The following is a 22,598-nucleotide window of genomic DNA, read 5'->3' on the forward strand; positions in this document are numbered from 1 at the left end:
ATTAAAGACTTGACTGTAAGACCTGAAACCATAAAAATCCTAAAAGAAAACATAGGCAGTAACTTTTTTGACATCAGTCTTAGCAATATATTTTTGCATATGTTTCCTTGGGCAAAGGCAACAAAAGCAAAAGTAAACAAGTGGGAGGATATCAAACTAAAAAGCTTTTGCATAGAGAAGGAAACTTTCAACAAGATGGGCAGAGGACCTGCGTATCCATTTCTCCAGAGGACACACAGATGGCCAACAGACATATGAAAAGATGCTCAACATCACTAATTTTCAGAGAAATGCAAATCGAAACCACAATGAGATTTATACCTCACATCTATCAGAATGGCTGTTATGAAAAAGTCAACCAATAACAAGTGTTGGCGAGGATGTGGCGAAACGGGAACCCTCATGTACCATTGGTGGGATTGCAAGTTGGTGCAGCCACTATGGAAGAGTATGGAGGTTCCTCAAAAAATTAAAAATAAACTACCAGATGATCTAGCAATTCCACTTCTGAGTATTTATCCGAAGAAAATGAGAACAATAACATGGAAAGATATATGCACCCCTATGTTCATTGCAGTATTATTTACAGTAGCCAAGACATGGCAGCCACGTAAGCGTCCACTGATAGACAAATGGATAAAGAAGAGGTGGTACATACTATGTACAATGGACTATTACTCAGCAATAAGAAATAATGAAATCTTGCTATTTACAACAACATGCATGGATCTAGAGAGTATTAGGTTCAGTGAAGTAAGTTGGAGAAAGACAAATGCCATATGATTTCACTTATACATGGAATCTAAAACACAAAACAAATGAACAAACAGAACAAAACAGAAACAAACTCAGATACAGAGAACGTGGTGGCCAGAGGGAAGAGGGGTGGTGGTTGAGTGGAAAAGGAGAAGGGAATTAAGAAGTACAAACTTCCAATTATAAAATAAGTCACGGGGATATAATGTACAGCATAGGGAACAGAGTCAATAATATCTTAATAACTTTGTATGGTGACAGATGGGTACTAGACTTATCATGGCGATCACTTTGTAAGATATATAAATGTTGTGCACCTGAAACTAATACAGTATTGTATGTCAACTATAATTGAAAATCAATTAAAAAATTTTTTTTAAATCAGGATGTCTCGTGAAATTCTGGATTTCTGACATCTGAAGTTTGAAGAGCTGACAACACGGCCTGCACATTGTGTGTGTGTGTGTGTGTGTGTGTGTGTGTAAAGGAGGACTATTTAAGAGCCCCACGAACCCAGCCCACTCTGGCTCCTTGGAAATTTAAATTTACTCATTGCTCTAAGATCTATCATTCTCTCATTTCCATATTTCAAAAGTAATACAATTTGAACTTTCTGCCTTTTCAGATTGATGTTTCTATTGGATTTGTATGTTCTTTACATATTAGACTTGTATCAGATCTAATTGTTAAATAAAATAAAAATAAACAATACTACCTGAAACACAAATCCAAACATTGTCGTTATTATGAGATTTAAACTTTTCCTTCAAACTCAGAAAACTGCCACTAGACCCTAAGTTTTAGTTCCACCTTCACCATTTTCCGTTGATAGAGGACTGCTTGGTCTTCTCCTTTTCTCTTCATAGTACTTTATGCTTTTAACTCTCTTCTTTATAAAAATGTATACCCAAAAATACTTCATAAACTGAGCTGCAGCTGATACCACTGAGTTGACTTTCCTGTGGCTCTTCCTTTTTCATGGGGTGACAGCACCCAGATTCCCTGATTCTTCTTGGACGAACCACCCATCGCCAACCCACTCCAGATTTGGGCCCATGGCCCAGACAGAGCCAATGAGGCAGCTCAGAGGCTTTGGCTGTGCTTAGCGGGGAAGGCAAACTCCCTTCTGTGTGAGCTGCTAGCATGCCGGGATGTACACTGACGTTGCTGGGGGCCATTTTTGCCACCACAGGGGGGTAATGTGCCTGAGAAGAGGAAACAGAGGAAAGCAAGGCAAGAGATGGAGACAGAGTGTAGCCTGTGCTGTAAAACACGGTAGCCCCGTAGGCCCACGTGGCTATTTACATTTAAATGACACGAAATTAAAAATTCAGTGTCTCCGCTGCCTTAGCCACATCTCAAATATGCAGCGGACTCTCCTGGGTCAGTGAGTACTGTTTGGACTGAGCAGATATAGGACAGTCCCGTCATCATGGAACGTTCTACCAGACAGCACTGTTCGATAATTATCTGCGCCGAAGTTCTAGCCTTGACTTTTCAGCTACATGAGCCAATAAATCTCTGTTTTTATTTACGCATTTAGAGTTGGGGTTATTCATAATCCAACGAACCCAAAGGCCTTCGATTAACACTAAGAAGGTGACCGACCATGCACACGATTTGGTTTTAATGGGGGTGTTTTCCATCAGTGCCAGAAAAATCATCCCTGGGCCCAGAAATGCAGTCAAGCAAATGACACTCAAGAATACTGGTGCCGTTTCACCATTTTCTGTTGCCTCTTCAATTAGAAAACAATTGAAGACGTAAAACAAATGGATGATGAAAACACATGTCTTTCCTGTTTTTATCAGTATAAGAATTATAATTGGAATAATGGACAACACATAAAATACAAGAATAGTTTTTCCCCATCAGAAAGCGTTTTAATATCAACAATACGGAAACAAAGGGGCATGATGTGCCTTCTGACATGGTGCAATGAGGATATGACATCACATATGTACCATTCATACATAATGCCTACGATGAATCTAATTATGAGGAAACAAATCTAAATTGAGGGATTGGCTACAAAATGTCAAGAATGTCAATATTATAAAATATAAAGAAAAGTTGAAGAACTGTTTCAAATGAAAGGAGACCAAAGAGAAGTGACACCTAAATGTGATGCGTGATTCTGGATTGGAGCCTGGATCAGCAGAAACATTTTCTGTAAAGGACATTAGAGAGACAATTGATGAGATTCTAGTAACGCTTGTATATTAGATAATATTATTGTATCAATGTTAAATTTTTTTGAATTTGATAACCAAACTGTGGTTGTATAAGGGAATATATAAGAGACTGTCCTTGTCCTTAGGAAATATATGCTTTAGGGGGTTATGGGACTATGATGTCTCGCAACCAATTCTCCAGTTTCAGGAAAAAAACAGATAAAGCAAATGTGGGTATGATTTGGGTGAAGGGTATACACCGTACTTTTCGTGCAGTTCTTTTCTACGTTTGAAATTATTTCAAAATAAAAAAGCAAGCAAGCATAACTGTTCCCTCCCCATCCTTTAGGGAAAAAAAATACTAGTATTTTTCCATGGCAAATCTCTCAAATAGAAAGCAAAGTACTTCAAAGTGTTTTTTCAAATAGTACATCCTAAAATTGTCTTGGGATGTCCCAAAGTTTTTAAAAATGGAATAGAAAACTAGAGCATTTGTCATTTAATACTTACTTTGTGAAACTTTCAACTGTATGTAGGTATATGTATGCGTATATGAGTACATACTAAATCACAATGTTCAATGCATTTCTTAACTGTGGGTTGAAAAAAATGTTTGAAAGCCATTCTACTGCAGTATCTTCAATAGGATGACGCAGATGACAATTTACCTTGTTTGTGACAGCTTGTTTGAGACAGCTTGTTTGTGCCCATTGTGGCGTAATAGTAAGCCCACTCTCTCTCAAGTGTTCTGATTTGGATTATAAATTAGTCACTCTTATTTTAAACCACTTGAATTTCTTTTTATATCAAAGCACAGTATGTATAAATATGCTAGGTGGCCAAGAAAGGACTTTAGCCTTTTTTTAAGGAGAATGAATTTACATATATTTGTATGATTAAAAAAAATTTTTTTAAAGGTTTCCTTACTAATACTGTATTAAATGTTACCCATCCCATGGGATTATAAATGAACTAGATAATTAATAATGAACTAGAAAATAGTGATTTTCTATGACATGGAGGAATACTCATTTTAGAATAAATAGCAAAAGAGAGCTATTTAAAACGAGAAAACGCCCACATACAGCTTGTAAAGAAAATATGAACTCCACTGAATTTTAATATTCATTTATAAACTACCCATCAAATGTTACAAAGTAACTGGATAAACGTATTAGCTTTTAAAATAAGCCTTGCTTGTTTTTAGGGAAGAACTTGGCAGACTACTACATGCCGAGGGCTTTTAAATTACAAAATCTAAGATTAACTTCCTACTTACCTTCCAATAGCCAATCAGACAACCACCCAATCACGGCATTTTCAGTAGTGTACCAGTGATCTTGCTACAGCTTGAAGGACAACCAGTTTGTCCTTGAGCCAACAGGTCAGTCACCATCACCAAGTAATACGCCTTCACAAATAACAAAGTCAAGGTTTTCCATGTCTCAAAGTAGGCACTCACTCCCAAACCTGCTCTGAGAGCTTCATCATCCACATTTAAACCCTCCATCAATCTAAAGATGGGAAAATCAAAGCAACCATCAGTTGCTAACCATGAATTCGAGTAACTTATGGCATAGAACCAGAACACAGCTGCCCTTTCCTTTTAAATTTCTGACTTCCATGATTTTTCCTCAACATCAAAATTAATTCCTTTCCCAGACTGGAAACTTAGAAACAACAAGGACTTCAGATACAAACAGCAGCACTGGGGTCACATTTTGGAGAAAGGGATGTTTTAGTTCCGTACAATTGCTTCATGGACCCTGAAACCAAGATGAATAGTTGGTATTGAATGTAACACAATCTGTACCAATCCACGATGTGAAGAATTCCATGGACAGGATGTTGAATTTTTATTTCAAGGGTTTTTCAATGTTTTTAATTGGGGAAGGAATTAGAAGGATTATCTTCCACACTGGTTGAAGAGTTAGTACTGAGATCAACTAGCCAATGACAGGGTGACTAATTTGGGATTAGAAATGGTTTAGGAAGATGGTCAGTTTTACCTCGGGCCTTTCTAATTTTTCAGTATAAATTGAATTCAATACACATAAGGTGGCAATGAAAAGTATAACTAAGTGAATTTGAGTTTCAGAAGATAAACTGTCACCCTACAAACTACTTTTGTCTTGTTTCAAATCATCTTCAACATAAATGATAACTCTGGGTATCATGCAGTTTCTCACATTATCAGAATTAACTACATTTTAAATGCTATCTTCCAGTCCACAGCCACACGTGCACACAAGTTGCAGTAAATGTACATACAATTCGGTGTTTATCTTTTAAAAATTAAAAGCTACAGAAGCCAGGACCTTGCTGTAACTTATGCAATAGGGTAAATGATTGTTGGGTGGCTTCTCATGTATTTGCAAACAAGAAAGTAGCCTTAGAGAAGTCTATCTTTATTTGTAAAAAATAATATACAACTAAAGCTAATTTGATTTTTAAAATCAAAGTTCATTTAGTGATAATGTACATTTTATAATAAAATTGTAGTAAAATACTGACATTTGATAGTTTAAACAAAGTATCATTCATGTAAAAATCATGTTGCATGTAAAATTTAATTAGAAAATTCAGTTCATAAAAGTACATATATTTTGTTGATAGCGCATGAGAACATTATCATAAATTTACTTAAAGATACAGAACAAAATTCACAGTTAGGCTTGACATTAAGTACTATAAAATTTTATGCTGAATCCGCTGATATTTTTGTTAATAAGATACACTTGAATTAATTCAGACTACCAATGAATTGATATTTTATTGTAGAACCAAGATCTTTGGTTCTACAATACGTCTAGTAATCAATTATTTTACCAATAATTTAAATGAGAGCTCTAGTTGAAAACACCGACATATACCCTTAGTAGGATAATTAAAATAAAAAGCACTAGCAGCTTTGATTTCTACTTTCATGAATACATACAAGGAGAATCTGTATTTTACAGTTAAAATTTGTACAAAAAGTCAAGCCCTGTAGTATTTTTTCCCCATGAGAAAAGTTCTGATGTTAAAATTTTGTTTAAAAAAAGAGAGAGAGGTAGTGTGTGAAAGTATTTTTACTTAAAATGTTGAACCCCTGCACCGCTTATAATATAAATGAAATTTAACCTTCTACATAGTAACATTTTTGCCATTCAAGAGCCAAATTTACAAAACTCACAGAATGTTAAAGCTGGAATGCCATCAAAAAATAGTGGTACAGAAGTGGAAGAACTTGGGTGAATCCAACAAAAAGTACATTGTATTACATGTTGTGCAGTTAACAGTTTAGTGACAATATGTTTAGTGGTCATGTGAACGAAATACATTTAAGTATTCTGAGTCAAGTGAGCTTCATTTAAACCAGACTTTACTTCTTCATATACTTTGACCATATAGTGAAAATATCCTTCAAAACGGAGTCCTTTGATTCTTCATTGTTTTAATAGCACACGATTGTTATAAAGGTATCCATACTAGCCCTACCATAAAATTAATCAATAAATAACTCTGAGAGAAATATCCATAAGCCACAGGGAACTTATGTACTTCATCCTCGTCTCAGTTTCTATGTACAAACATACTGTAGTGTTTGGGCACAATGTACAGTGAAATCAGGCAAGGAATGAAGGTTAGCAGCCTTACGAGTAACTTGTTCTAAGTGGATGCATTGGAAAGTAATAAATAGCCTCATAAAATTAATAGCAATAAACTGTACCTGTCAAAGGTGAATACTATATAATTTTCATAAAGTGTAGGCAGTGTTCCTAGAAATCCCATTAAGGAAACCCAAATTGTTCATATAAAAAGTGCACAAGTTTGTCCTGTGTGTAAAAATCTCTTAATTTGGGTGCATTTTTTATCCAAAATGATTCGCACTACTCAAATACATTACAAGAGTATAAAAGCACACCAAAAACACACACACACACACACACACACACACAACAAAAGGAATGATTTCCAGTAAGATTGGGAATGCAGATGAGAACAGGCTAAGGGAGAGTCTGCCATGTGCCCAGAGCCCATGGAATTGCCTTTCAGAATACGTTATACCCACATGGAATGAGTTTGTAAATCTGAAAGCAACAGGATGGACAAACATGAACTTAAACAACGGTTAGTTTCTTACTTCAGGAACATCGTTTCAATGCTTTATAACATAGGAAGCAACTCCTAAAAACAATCGGTTTGATCTCTTAGAAATTAGGGGGAAAAAGCACTTGAAAATATTACTCAGTTACAATTCACAACAGAAGAACATTTAAAAAATCAAAATAAAATACAGGAACATAGGAGCTGAGGTCCCCAAGGTACCAAAAGAGAGAATCAGACGTCTTCACATTACAATTTTTAAAAATATAGTTAAAGAAAAAAGTAACTGGGCTCTGCACAGCAGGTTAAATATGCAACCACTTCAGACGGAAATGATCTAGTCCTCTCACGTAGTTTGGAGAATGTGCTCTAACATCCAGTTCTCTAGAGACAAAATAGCAAACGCACATCTATCAGTAGCAAAGGCCCCTTTGTTTTAGACTTAAATTCACCTCTGACCCACCCAAGTTCATATTAGCACTGATCAAACTACAATTTTAATAACATTTTAAGCTTACAATATTTTTTCTCATGCCTATTCCAAGTCGCTGGTTCAGAGGTATATATGCTTTAAACTAGCCAAATGTACAAGTCCCCATGGCACCCTCACACAGAAAACATTCCAACAATGGTTTCATAGTGTTATGATGGTTCCATCTTCTTCTAAGAGTTTCTGATCTGGAGCACGCGTTTCAAAGTCTGTATTTGTGCCACTTGCTATGGGTGCTAAGCTCACTTCATTAGAAGGAATAAAACCATTCTGTCCAGACCCCACACTGAGTTCTATGTGCGTTAATGATTCCAGGCTCTCGGTAAGAGGAACGGCTTTAGGGATCTGCTGTGGGACCCCATTGTTCTCGATAATAATGTCCTCGTCCTCGCTGTCTTCATCCTCGGGCTCAAAGCTCGGTTCCATCTGCTGGGGGTAGCCAAGAAGGCTGTTATCCGTGGACTGGCCGGAACTGCCCGAGGCCCGACTGTTCCTAACAACGTTGTTCCGCTGGTTTGCTGGTCTCACCGTTATGATGAGGTTGCGGCTGTTTGCGATCATCATGTCTGTCACTTGATCAAGACTCTTTCCTGAAACTTCTATGCCATTGACTTCCAAAACTTCATCATTAACAGCTAATAGTCCTGTGCTTTGAGCCAGACCTCCGGGGACAAGTCTGGAGATGAAGATCCCTGGGACCTTCTCTAAGCCGTGCGGTGTTACCCTGACACTGGAGCCATCCCGGATGTAGAATCCTAGGGGCTTCTCGGTGCCATATTTGTAAAGACGGACCCTACGATGTGTTTCTGGGAGAATGTCCACATCTATAATAGATGACACAGGTCTGAAGTCTTGGGGCATGCTAATGACTAGATGTGGCTTTTTCCTGTGGTTGTCGGGACGCAACACATTGGTTAAAACATTCTTCTTCTTTATTAGTGTGTCTGTACCAAAGGCACTATAGTCTGCTTCTTCTGTTTAAAAATAAAACAAAATAATTATGGAAATGCTGTAAAAACACCCATTTATCTATGGCTGAATCTGTACAGAAAGGATAACTAAAATGTATTTGGTACATAAACACACTAGTTAAATATTAGCTTACTCTAAGCAGATGAAAATGTAGTGCAGCAGTAAGGCTATATCAGAAACGACCACTAGGTGGCCCTCTCAAGTACACATAAAATTACCAAATGTTGAAGTTAAATTTGATAAAGCTCAATAACTATGAAGCAACATTAAGCATGGCAAATGAAATTCAGATAAGTTTTACAAACACATTCTTAAGCATTATTTTAAACAAGTTGCTTAAAATATACTTTTCCTTCATTTGTTTAAAACACCTCCAATTTGCATGTTTGTCATATTCAACTCAATGACACGAAAGGGGACACTTTGGATTCCCAAGGCAGATCAACAGAACAAACTCAAATACCTGTGTTAGAGGTTGGCTGGGCAGATAACGTAATTAAATAAAGCAGATAATACACACTAAGTGATAATGTAATTAGATGAATGCATAGCAAACACTTAGGAATTTGGGTATTCTGCAAATACACACTCTCCCTCCGTTTTCTGAGGGAGTTCTTAATTTTTCCACTTTTGAAAGAGGCTGAGGTATAAGATTTTTAACTTTTTTCTTCACTGTGTGAAAAACAATAAAGTGCAGGGACATTTTGTCTCAGTGGTGGTGACGGACAACAAGCTGGAGAGCTCCTGCCCCATTTAATGGCACAGCGGCTCTGTACCCAGAAAGCTTTTCTTCATTTGAGTGGCCAATCCAATTTGCCCGAGAGTGTTGTTTTTCAGGTCAAAATCTTCCCATTTTTAAATGCTGACACCCAGTTAAAAAACAACAAAAACTTGTTTGCGCTCAATAACATCTGGGGGTTGAATTCATTCTTCAAGCCAACAAGTTATAATCTCTGATGCAAACTGAGGGAACACAGGGCACCTAAAACCAGATATTCTTAAATTACACTGGTGAAGGAAGACAGTCTACAAACAAAACATCTCATCAGAGAATGAGAAGTAGAGAAGGAAATGAAATTAATAGCAGGCACAAAAGTGGAAATCATGTTTCAAAAATAACGGGATAAACTAAAAACATAAGTCTCCCCCCACCCCCACCTGCAAAGAACTAGTTCAAAATCCTCGCCTCAGAGACTGCTGCAGATAACAGTAATATCACCCTTTGTACAGGCCTTTGGTATTCTCTCCCCTGACTCTCACTCCGCCTTATTGATAAGTACTATCATCTTTACTTTACAGACCAGGAAGTAAAGAATACAAAGTTACAGAGAAAAGACTGGACCCAGGTCTTCCTAGGCAAATACCTTAGCGTTTCCATGTTGTGACAACTGTGTGCCAGAGAATGGAGAACTTCAGTGTTCTTTTCTCATGCTACTTGGACATCCTTCAAAAGCTAGTTTCAGAGAAATATACAAGACTAGGGGTCCTTCATTTTTGGCCTTTTCCCCCGCAGATAATTTTGTCTTCATTTATAAAGTATTTGCACTTGTTCTTACAAAGACAGAAATTTATTTATAATTTCGTTTTGGCAATAAATCCACTGACACAACAGTCTTTTTGGCAAAATTTGGCCAAAAATCTAACAACAATCATCCTCTACTAAATGTATTTTCTCTAAGTTTTGTATATTCATTTTCAAACAATCAATGAAGAAAGCCCACATATTTATAAGGGAAATTCCAGACCATACAAACTGAGAACAAAATTAAGTTGCCTACATACCTATTCATGGGAAACCTGACAAAACCCCCAAATCTGCATAATTTGGCATCGCCTCCAAACTGTTTGAATGCTCTCTGCTAAATTCTCAGAAGCAATATGCCCAGTACAAAGCCTCCTTTGTCCTCCCATCGAGCTAATCAGTTTCCAGCCACTGGGAAAAGAAATATTTTGGCAGAAAGCCAGGGTGCAGGGTGTTAAAGTGTAAAGGTGAATGTCCACAGGGAATGGGAGTTCACTTTCTACCTGAGTATGTATATCAAAGCACTGAACTCAATGAGATGGAAAGTTTGGAAACTTGGTTCATAGCAACCTTCCACTTGTATAAACCCAGGCTTATGCAACAGTGCATGATGTCGGCTCATGCAGCAAAACCTCCCTTACTGAACCTGGCCCTCAGCCGGCGTCTCCGCTAACTGGAACGGACAAGGATCCACCTGGACGGCCACTGAACAGCCACATTCCCTGCAGGCCCTCCCTCTGAACCTTTTACTCTTTAAACGTTAATTCTGAAAAGCCTGGTTATTTCATTCCTTAGCTCACAGAGTCCTAAGTTACAGATTCAGAGCGGGGACGGCGGGTGAGGGAAGGTCAGGGCCCACTAGTGAGTGGCAGGCACAGACACAAGAAATAAAAGCCTACAGTGGATAATAAGCAAATCTAAAAAAAGAAAAAACTTTACATAAACACGGTCAGCATCTCTGTACAGTAACAAAACCGTAACAGTTCATGTTGGAGTCATCAAGAAAGTTCAAGATTATAATGTTTGAAGTTTAGCAGGAAGACAGGGAAGAATGAAGTAAATTTTGAAACTGTTCTAATCCAAGGGTTATGACCTTCCCCTGTAAGGAGTTATATAGCAAATACTGTAGGTGCTGCAGGTCAGTCTCTGTGGCAAAAGCAGCCACAGGCAATCCATAAAGGAGAGCATGGCCGTGTTCCAAGAAAACCTTATTTACAAAACAGCCAGCAAGCCTTCGTTTGCCAACCCTTGTTCTAGTCCAAAATGGTTAAATGAAACAGATCTGGCAATTTTAAAAGGATAAAACGTCACTGAAAGCAACATTCAAATTTTGCAGATGCCTTCTCTTCCTAATACAAGTCAATCAGCAAATGTCTCAGAAGCGTCTGTCTGTGGCCAGGCTCTCTGGGCTTCCGACGCAGTGAACAGAACAGGTAAGGTGCTTACTTTCATGGTGCTTACAGTCTAAGTGAAGAGATGGCAACTGACAGTGTCAAACCATTAAATCATTACAAAGATGCCAAGGGCTGCCATGTCTGCTGTGCCCTGGGAGCCTGTATGTAAATGGAGCCCAGCCGGGTTCACAGGGGAAGGCAAGGCGTCTCCAGGGAAGGAGGCTCACGCTGAGACTGGAAAAGGAGCTAGCAGCTAATCAGGGAGGAGGGAAGGACGAACTTTCCAGGCACAGACTACAACGAATAAAGAGAGGAGTGAAATGGGGGAGACGAAGGCGTCCAGGTACAGCGAGGGGCCGCTTAGCGCCGGGAGGCGTTGGGAAGGCAGTGACTTCATGGTTGTGCGAACATCAGAGCGCTCACACAAACCTACACAGTCCAGCCGACGACACACTGAGCTGCGTGGCCCTGGCTGTGGCTCCCAGGCGACCATCCTGTACAAACATGAGACTGACTCCAGCACAGGAGAAAATGATGCAATCGCGAGACAGGAGGGGAGGGTGCTGCTGGTGTCAACAGCGCGGCCGGTGGACGGCACATGTAAGAAGCAGGAGGACATTCTACAATAATGGTAACCAGGATAGTAAACACGCACACCAGCAACATATTTCCTATCAGTCAGGTAGCATGGACGGTACCTAACTGTCTGCTCTCCACGCGACACGCCTGGCAGCACAGGTCTGTTTACAGCAGCATCACCACAAACACGTGCGTGAGTCGACGTGCTACCACCCAACTTTCCAGCTCCATCATAATCTGACGGGGTCACCTTCGTACATATGGTCGGCTTCACTGACAGAAGCCCCATGGTGGCCCAGGACTCAGGACTGCAGCGAGCTGCAGGAGGAGCAGTCCAGAGCCAGGTCAGAGCAGCCAGGGGCCAGGCCGACACCCAGGGCCTCCAGGGAAGCGTGAAGGCGGATTACGGACTTCTGCCCAAGGGCAGTGGGAAGCAACAAGGATTTCGGTTGCTCCATGAAGCTCACTCTGGCTGCAAGCTGGAGAACGGACCTGAGGGGACGGTGGGAGACCACTGCGGGGACAGGATGCTACCTGACCTGGCGCAGGTGGTGGAGATGGGGAAATACATTTGAAAAAAAAGTCAAACGGAGTTTTAATCAGCTGGTGACTGAAAAGGAGGTATGTGTCAAAGGCGACTCCCAGGTTTCTGTCTCGAGAACTGGTGTCATATTCTGAGATGTTGTGCCACAATTTCTTCTGTTTATTTTATTTCACTTTTTATTTCTGAGGCCCTATCTTTTGTTAAATTATCTTTTACAATTTACTATTAAAGTGTATATCCCTTAGACCATTTCTAAATTAAACTGACTCATTAAAATATAACCTTATGATACATTTACAAAATACCGTCCATTGCACAGGGAAGTTGGAAGAGCTCACTCAGGTGCCTGCCCAGTTTCAGGTGTCTGGGCCGTAAGGCCATGTCTTTAGTAAGATGATGTTTAAAGCAACGCCCTTCTCGTGTTTCTAACAAACTCCTCTGAATAAAGCCAAGACGTAAAGGCAGTTGTGTGATGCCATACAAAACCAGACGGTGATGTCTGGATATAGCAAGAAGCCGTGGTGTAGACATTCTGATCCGATCTGGCGAGGAGTCTGAGCCTCTCGACCCGGAAGTTTTTAAAAATTGCCATTTCCCTGGCGGGATGCAACACCGACAGGAAGGACCTATTTTTTAAACATACAACCTTTATCTATTTTCTAATACTGTTTACTGCACAATAACCTAGACAACAAGGGAAGGAAAACAGTACTCTGTGCCTCCTCGTCTCCCTCCCTCAAACGCATGAGGACACGCTAAACTCCAACAGGGATGGGGGCTGGCACCAGGCCTGCGTGTCCTCTTTGTGAATATAACTTTTAAGATACTAGGTTTTTCGTTTTGTTTTTTCTTCCATGATAACAGCCCTACAAATAGAGTATGGGGTTTTCCTTCTCACAAAAAGAATTATTATAAAACATAAAACTTTTCATCACTATCTTCGAATTCACGCAATAGTCGTCTATGCATTAAATTGTGAGCTTTCACATCAAAGAAACTATTTAGTAGAGTGTATCGGATTTTAAAAGATCATGTGGCTTTAAATTTTTAAATGGCTTTGTAATTTGTTTTTAAAAAAATCACTTGGTACTGCATCAAGTGTAATTGCTGCCCTGTTGATTCCTAAATTGGGTTCAATAAGCCAAGAAAACAGAAAATGTGTTATAATTAAGCAGTAAAATGTTAACTATACTAAATGCCATGCTTCATGTTAATTTCTTGAATTTAATGTCCATTAAAGATTACATGAAATCAGCTTTCTACTTAAGCATCTGTTGAGCTTTGAGAGAAAAAGTATTACCGTGAGTCACAGGGCCCTGTGTAAGTCTATAAGACAGAGAGTTAACTCATACTTAACTAAGGTAATTCCAGGTCTTCAGAGGGTAATCTGCTGAAGGCTGGGCTGTGGGGGGCTGTCGGGGTGTGAGGTGTGGGGGTCCGGGTGGTGGTGGTGCTTTAGCCAGGGAGGTCAGAAAAGACCCCTCTGAGACCGTTATTTGAGCTAAGATCTGAAGTAAGAGGAGGCAGCCATGGGAAGAACTAAAGGGAAAGCTTTCTCAACAGGAGAAAAAGCTTTCTCAACAGAAGAAAAAGTGCAAAAGCCGAGACAGCAACCAAGTCTGAGGACAGAGAGAAAGCCATTGTGGCTGGCTGTGATGAGGGAGAGGGAGCACGGAGGGAGTGGGAGAATGGAGGAAGATGAGCTTGTGATGTCTAGACCAGGAAGGAGTCTATTCCGAATGCAGTGAAAAGCCAGTAGAGGGTTTAACGCAGAAATTTTCATTATTTGCTTAAGTCATATTTGTATTAAATTTATATTTTTAAAAACAAAACTTCACTGTTGAAGGGACTGCCTATTTCTAAAGCAAACTCTAAGGGCTATTAATTGTACTGGACGTTCACCTCTACGACACAGAAAACTTGTGTTCACATAGATACATATTTAAAAAAGAAATAGCAGAAGATAACTCACCTTAAAAGATGTTAGGATTAACCTCATGATCATGTAAGTGTTACAATTCCAGTAACAAAAACAGGTGGTGGTATAAACCAGCTCCTATACTCACTCTAACAATTTCGTCAGGTGGCGATAGTTAAAAATAGTCATTCTACATTGGAATACACATTCCAAAGAGCAACTAAATTTTTAATGAAAATTACAATTGCTAACCAGAAAGGCCTACCAATCAACAATAATGATTTAAATCATTCTGCTTACAATGACAAATTCCACTCAAATGTTTGGTCCTTCTCTCCTCCACCGCACCTTTCTTCTCAGCATTCTGTACACAGCTTTCCCAGGCTCTATGCCTGGTCTTCATCTCCGCTAGTCCTGATGTCTACTGAAAATTTCAACTCTGACAGCCTCTAGATTTCTATCCTAAGCTCCAGTCTACCATTTCCAGTTTCCTAATGACATGGTTGAAATTCACCAGCCAGATAAACCTTTTTGTTCTCAAACCAAACCGATTTTCTTTCCAAGTCAACCCTTCTTCCAAATTCTGCTTGTTGACGGCACAGTCCCAGCATCAGGCTCAAACCCAGAAAGCTACTCTCCGTTGGACACTCTTCTACGCTGCACCATCCAGCAGAGCGCAGTGACTGTCAAGTACTCCCGCTGTATTTCCACAGCTCCTTTCCTCACCTGCCGCCTTCACTGGGGCACTTTCCAGCTGCCTCTTCACCGCCGGCTCCTTGCTCTCTCCTCTAGAAAGCGGCTCACTCCAATTCTTCCCAACAGCCAAATTAATATTTCTAAAGTAATACTCTAATTGTACCCCACCAATGATCTACAAAATCCATCTCAGGGATCTCTGGGAAAACTGTGTTTGTCAGTATTTTGTAAATAGTCAAGTGGAGGTGTATTCTGTTAGTGGAGTTTAGTTCTTGCAAACCCAGGAAAGCAAAGATACATGACACATAATCAGTGGAATTTCAAAGCCCTGGGAGTGGTCCAATGCTTATCAACTGACTGGAAAGAAAGTTTCATCCTCAAGGGTAATCCTCCCATTCTCCCAAATTGCTTTCTGGCTTGGTTTACAGACATGGTAAAGCTTTAATTATCCCACCAATACTGGGGGCTGCTGCTCTCATGCTGGCTTTCTAAACCTCTTTATTTACCAAAGACAAAGGAATAAACGGCACACGACATGCCCATCTGCAGACAAGACACACACACGAAGGAGGCCACAAAGTTAACAAAAAAAAAAAAAAAAAAGTTTTAGGATTCAAAATACACTTGAAAATGCTTGCCATATTGAGTAGTTATTTCGAATGTTCATTGTAAGACTAATATCAATGTTTGCATTCCTCCAAAATAATTTTCCAGAAAATTAACTAATTTCTGTGAAAAATATTCTAAAAGAGAAAGGACACATTTACTGCATGCCTGCCTACTATTCCGTGCCAGGGCGCTGCACTTAGCTCATTTAATCTTTCTAATAATCCTACGCGATAATATGTTCAGTTTATACAAAAGGACACAGGTGCAGGAAGCATAAATAACTTCTTTCAGGTATCTATTAAGTAGTAAGCACAGCACTTGAAAGTGGGTTGCCACCAAAAAATTAAAATGTTTCTCTGACTCCAAAGTCATACTCTTCCTACCACCTCTTTCCGAATGGACAAAATTCCATTCAATGAAGTGAAGATTCAATACATTACTAATTTCTATTACAAAAAACTCTAAGAGGATTAAAATTAAACTAAAAACAGTGTCTAAAATACACTTAGTGCAGTGTGAAGATAATCAGTAAACCAACAATCTCACACATGTTTTAAACCCCCTTTCTAGTTAATATGGTAAGAAGATTCACACAAAATGGGTATTCATTAAATCTACGGCAAAGTCCTTATAGCCAATGTTAATGAGGAAAATAAACTTGTATTTCTCAAACTATTTTTGTAAACAGTGGTACTTACCCTTCTTTTGTATAAAAATCCTAAGCAGTGGATTGGCCGTTGAAACAGCTTTGTGATAATTGTCGTCGTTATTTATAGGCAGCAAGTCTCCGTGGATGTCTGCATAGCCTACTAAAACGTCAACATTGGGGATCTTATGAACATGTTGCAGTAATCCATAAAACTCCTCAAACTTTCCAGGTTTTGATCTTTCCAGTGAAAACCGACGAAATTCTGCTCCAAACTATAAATATAATAAACATATCAATTAAAAAAAAAAAGTAACAGGACCGAATTTTAAAATGCATGCCATTGAAAAATTAAGAGGCATATCATTTCCCTTAATAAAGACGATAGCTCCAGTGACACAGTCTCTTGTCAGAAACCTCATTCCCTGGCGAGAAAACAGCATTAAGAAAGGCACAGAACTGTGCCTTCTCACTGCCTCGTCTCTGAAGGGCACCCCTTCAAGAAACGCAGGCTCCACTCAACCCCTGGGGTAGCCAAGCCTCCGTGGGGACTGTCCTGCACAGTGAGTGACTCAGCTCAAACCTGTCTCGGGCTTGAATCTTGACAGCAGTACTCTCCTCACTCAGGCCACAGGGTCACAAGATGTGCCCAAGTCTTTATTTCGACTGTTAGCAAAAAGCATCTAAGTTTCTTCCCCCATAAAAGGAATTACGATTTCACAGGAAGTGGCAAGAAGTGACAGAAACATATACAAAAAACTTTGAACTTCTTGGCATTTAAGGTATGATGTAAATGGAAATATATCATGTAAGAAATAGGTCTAGAGATAAGATGCATCTTCCCTATGTTAATACTGTAAAAAAGCTTTATTAATACATCAAATATATGTCCAATAACTATCCAATTAATGCAAGAAGTGTTTATGTGCTTGGCACCGTGTTAGACCCTAGAGATTGAAAGGCTGAGGCATACAAGAGCTCACCAATTAGTGGATAAAGAGAAAAATTACACCAGAGAGGTATTAAGGGATCACACAAACAGGGAGTACCAATATTTATCTTCCTAATTCTGCTTCTGCGATCTGCTTCCCTACTCCAGAATCACAATTCTGCTCTCCAAATGTTAAATTATTAAAGTGGCTCATTCAACACTAAGGCCTGGCTTCATCTGGTCTGTAATAAACAGGATCTATCTGACTGTGGGGCTAGCATGGCATTTCCCCCAATGTGGAAACCTACGAAAGGTTACTCAACTTGCCTCAAAAACGCGTACCAGCCAAGTTTGGGAAATGCTACGTAACTATAATCACACTCTTAGGAATCAGTGGAGACCACACATTAAAAGCTGTTAACTCCTGTGGTTGATTAGACAAATATTTGCTAACTATGCTTGGCCACTGAACTCATTTTCCCTCTAAATATCTATTATCAGCACCACTAAGACAACCTTAAGCATCATGCAGAGAAAGTCCCTACCAGAATAATTCGAGGTTACAAATGTGTCAATTCATTTTCCCAAGGACCCTATGGGATATCTAGTGTCACAGCTTGGTAAGTTCATCGGCCTTACTTATACCCATGTTACTCACTAGTTTTAAATTAAAATAAAAATTCACTAAAACTACCTTACCTCTAATAAAGTTTCCAAAATACATTCCTGAATCATAAACATTAATATTTGTCAAGAAAATAAGGTGACTCATACCTAAAACTCTCAAAAAGTTTAGTCACACCTTCTCATTTCAAAGTAAATAAAAACTCAGGCACACCCTTCATATCAGTGAGCCTTGTGATGTTATCAAAAGTCATAGTTTCTCCTCCATTTTCTTTATTCTGATATCACAACTTAAAGTTCTTAGTGCTTTCTGATTCATTCCAGGGTTTATCACCTCCCCTGATACACCAATGGGAGTAACATCGAATAATCGAACAATTTAGGGCTCCAATGTTTTTCCCAAAGCTTTTGGATGCAAATTCTTTGCTCAACATTTTCTCTTGCTTAAATGTTATGATAAAAAACAATGGAAAACTGTATGGATTCAGTAGATGTGCCCTTTTGCAAATGTTAGCAGGGGAAAAAAAGAAATTGTTATGCTTCTTGCGTCAAAACAATAGGATTAAGAGAACTGTTAACTACAGGAAGAAAAATACTAAAATAGAGATAAACTTAAGACTAATCAAGAACTATTCACTATGGGAACCCTTTACAACTTTTTTAGCCTGATCTACTTTTTCCTGGCCATCCAGAATATGAATAAACATCCTCCTCCTATCTTCTGTTGGTACATTCTAGAAATGCAAACTTAATTTTACTATTCTGTTTGTCCACGAATAATAATTAGGAAATGTACAGCTCAAAGACTGTTCCAAGGTTATTAAAGGACACCACCTTGATTATTGATTAAGAACTTTCTGTAGAAACAGGAAGACAAATAAGTTACCAAAGAAAAGTCACATGGGACCTGGTATCACAATTTCACTATAGCTACATTTGCATTATCCATTAATTTATTTATACCATTTTTCCCTTTCAGGAGCAAAGATAATAAAGTTGACTTTTTTCTATGCAGAAGAAAGAGATCCTGAAATGTGGATTTGCATATCACTTAGTTGCGGTTACACCCTAACCTCTTATGTAGTGATCAGTTTTATAAAAAGCTGTGATATCACTAAAGCAATGAAAAAGGAAATATTGTTACAAATGTCTATCCAAATATTTTTAAATGGTAAAAATGACAAGTGCCATTAAAAAATAAATGTATCAACGATACATATCTGAAACACAAGGTGTCACAGACACACTAGAAAGAGTATCTATACTGTGCAGATTTACCGCCAGCTAGAACCATAGTGGGATGACACTTCGTTCCCTGCAGGCTCTCAGAATGCCTTGATTCTATTTAAGAGACTTGGTTCACTAACAATACAGCATGGCAGGTCAAATATTTAACATATAGTTTAGACTAAGTATGGGAAAGATTCATAAGTCAGTTGACAGAAGGGCAGAAAGCCTGAAATTCCAGTCCCCAAATGCTCAAGGTTTCCTAGTCTGAGAGATAAATTACTATTTGGTTGTATTTATCAGTGCACCTAGAATTCCTACTCATTTCCCCCTATGATTAAAAAAATTACTGACTTGCTACCAAGATTAGGACCACAAACTAAATTTTAAGATCATGCAATACCATAAATGTTTTTCTTTTCTTAACCTCAACTCCCACAAAACCAAACTCGATTTATAACAGAAATGCCATGAGAAGGTTCAACCACTGGGCATGAACCACTACCACCAATATACTGCTGGAGGAAAAGCTCTATTTTGAGTCATCTTAACCCTTAGTTCAAGTACTGTCACTTCAATTTGTTTTGGCAGGTCCATGGAGGACGCAAGGAAGAGCACATTCCTTAGTATCCCTTAAATTACTGCTCTAATTACATTTCTATTCTTATTAAACAGAATGGTTTCTGAAACTCGGGCCTATCCTGATACAAGTCACACATAACATTTTAAAATGATGTTAAACAATGAATGTTGATATTCTTGATGTGATGATCTCAGTTATAACAACTTACAGAACTTTGCTTATCAGCTCTAGATAATAAAAACCATTCTACCCACAGGCTCCAGGGAGCTTTCCTTACCCCAACTTCACTCAAAATCACTCCTTGATTTTGCATTCTGAGTAGTCTTACATTCACTGATTTCCTTATTTTTGAAGTTGGTATGCTTTTAACTTTTCTCCTATGCTTTTATGTACTTTGGTCTTCCCAACTCTTATTTTAAATGTTCTCAGGGCCCAGCCAGGGTCCTCTTTTGTATTCTAGAAAGCCTACAAGTTCCTCTGTAAAACGGCTTTACGGTTTTGTCTTCAAAGCAGAGCTTGGGGAAGTCATATCATACTCTGTGTTCTCAGAGAATCAGACTAGATTATCTCAGCTCCTTTTGGCTCTTCAATTCCTGAAAATCTCTCTGACGGTGTGCCCGTGGCTGCCGATCACCTTCAAATTCCAGCTCAAGCCCTCCTTTGGAAAGCATTCCCTACCTAATCCCCAGGGACTGCTCTACTCTTGCAATTGAGGAATTCAGTGGCCACCGACGTCAATTATCAGCAGACTGGCATACCGCTGGCCGAGAGTGAAAACACTTGATGCGACAAGGTAGCAGCACGACGGAATGAAAAGAGCAGCGAGACTCCCTCTGGAGAGTGCTCCTCCAACGAAGGGCGACGGTGCTCATTTCATAGATTAAATAAATGCACGCCGAAGTGAGCGCCAGGAGAACCCCGGGCAGGAAGCAAAGCTGACTTCCAGAGGGCTCCGCGCTTCCCTGGGCTCTCGCTGCCTCGTTCACCACTCGACGAACCCCCGCAGCCCCGACGGGGGTAACGTGCCGTGACCGCGGGTGTTCCAAACGCGGTGCTCCCACTCGCAGGCCGGGAGGGAGCAAGCCCCCAGCCCCTCCGAAGCCGCGCTGCGCGCAGACGCCTCGGTGGTGTCTCGGCCCCGGCTCCCATCCTCGGGCAGGAACGAGATGTAAGGAAGGAGATAAAACGCCCCATGGCCTTTCTCCCACCTGGGCCAGGAGCAGGCACAGGCCCCCACCTTCCTCCCTCCCTTCTCAGCAGGGTGATTACCCGCCGTCTCCCGCCTGCAAAGCCCCGCACCGCGCCCCCACCGTCCCAGGCTCCGGGGCAGCCCCCCAGGCCGCCCCGCGCCTCCCCGGGCCCCGGCCCCCGGCCCCCAGCGGACGGCCGCTCCGCCCAGCCCGGGCCCCGCGCACCTTGCTCTTCACCTCCATGGTGCCCAGGCAGCCGCTGCCCGCCCCGTGCCGGTGGCTGCGGTTCATGCTCAGGCCGGGCCCCGCGGCGGCCTCCTCCAGCCGGGCCGACCCCCGGGAGCGCGGGGAGCGAGTGCGCGGCCGGCGGGCTCCGGACGCGGCAGCGGCCCGGGGGCCTGCTCACAGGCACCTGCAGAGCGGCGGCAGCGGCTCGGGTGTCCGCGCAGAGATCCGCTCGGCTGACTCCTCACGCGGCGACACCGAGGGTCGGACTGGCGAAGCGGCGGGCGGGGACGCGACTCTCCCTCCGGGCCTCGGCGGCTGCCGCGACGGCGGAGGAGGAGGCGGAGGGGGCGGAGCAGAGGCGACAGGCGCCGCAGCCTCGCTCTCGGCCGCCTCCCCCGCGAGCCCGCGCGCGCGCGCGCACCCGGGGCGGGCGGGAGCCGCGGCGCGTGCGCGCGCTCACCTGCAGCCTCCGTGGAAGTCTCGGCGGCTCGCGCTCCGCCCACACCCAATAGGAAGCGCGCACCTGCGCCTGAAGCGCCAACCAATCGACACCCGTCTCGCACAGACCTTGGGCGGGCCGCCTCCTAGAAATTCCCGCCCACCGCCGCGCGATTGGTCTCGCGCTGAGAGGGAGGGGCGGGATCACCTGAAGCTGTGGGCCTCTGTGACCGAGCAGGACAGCTGGAAAGCGCATGCGCGGGCTCTGGGGTTTCCGCCCCGGGAAGGGCGGCCGGAAGCGCGAGCGCACCTGAAGATGAGCGGGAGCGGGTGAACCTTTAACGCACGCGCAGGCGCGCGGCTGGTTGCCCGGGTCCCGTCCGCGGCTCGAGCCCCGCTTTGGGGGGTTGGAGCGCGCGGCGGATCGCGTTGCCGAGGCTTCGTGGATCTGCCCGATTCCGCTGTCCCCCTCTCGGCTTCCACTTTGGGAAGCCGCCGCCTGAAACCACGCCCACCCACCACCCATTTGCATCGTGTAGGTGTCAGGCTGCGACTCTGTTTGCAAAATTCAAGTTTTCCCCCTTCTACAAGTTCCTGAAAACCTAAGCTCAGGGCGCTGCTGGCTTGGTGTTGTCGGTGGAGACTGGTGGTGCGGTCCGTCGGGTCCCCAGTGGTAGAGGAGGCGCCTGCAGGGAGGGAAAGCGCGCTGCGGTCCCGACGGGTCCTGGCCGGCCCTGCCTCCGCGGGGTTCCGGCTGGACCGGCCCTGGTCCGGGGCTTCCTTCTTTCCTTTTTCGTTTATTGTTAATTTCTAAAGCCTTCCTCTCCCTTCCTCCCGTCCTTTCTTGGCCATTTGCGGTTTCCATCACTGACAGCCTCTGGATTGTGTTCGCCAGTGACGAAACTGTGTCCCTGATGACAAAAGACTGAGCCCTTCTCTCTAAATGCCCCGGAGCCGGGTTCTCACAAGGACCCTGTTTAGCGTTGGT

General features: G+C 41.7%; 1 protein-coding gene across 1 annotated transcript; it reads right to left on the reverse strand.

The window, feature by feature from the left end:
• Positions 1-5,318: 5,318 nt before the first annotated feature.
• On the reverse strand, positions 5,319-21,703 carry PARD6B (par-6 family cell polarity regulator beta). Its single transcript, XM_081034235.1, has 3 exons — positions 21,170-21,703; positions 16,442-16,664; positions 5,319-8,483 (listed from the first exon to the last, which is right to left on the reverse strand). Exons 1-3 carry the CDS (start codon positions 21,233-21,235, stop codon positions 7,654-7,656), a joined length of 1,119 nt encoding a protein of 372 aa, XP_080890361.1. The 5' UTR covers positions 21,236-21,703; the 3' UTR covers positions 5,319-7,653.
• Positions 21,704-22,598: the final 895 nt, after the last annotated feature.

The sequence above is a fragment of the Rhinolophus hipposideros genome (assembly GCF_964194185.1).
Source record: "Rhinolophus hipposideros genome assembly, chromosome: 22".
Taxonomy (NCBI): domain Eukaryota; kingdom Metazoa; phylum Chordata; class Mammalia; order Chiroptera; family Rhinolophidae; genus Rhinolophus; species Rhinolophus hipposideros.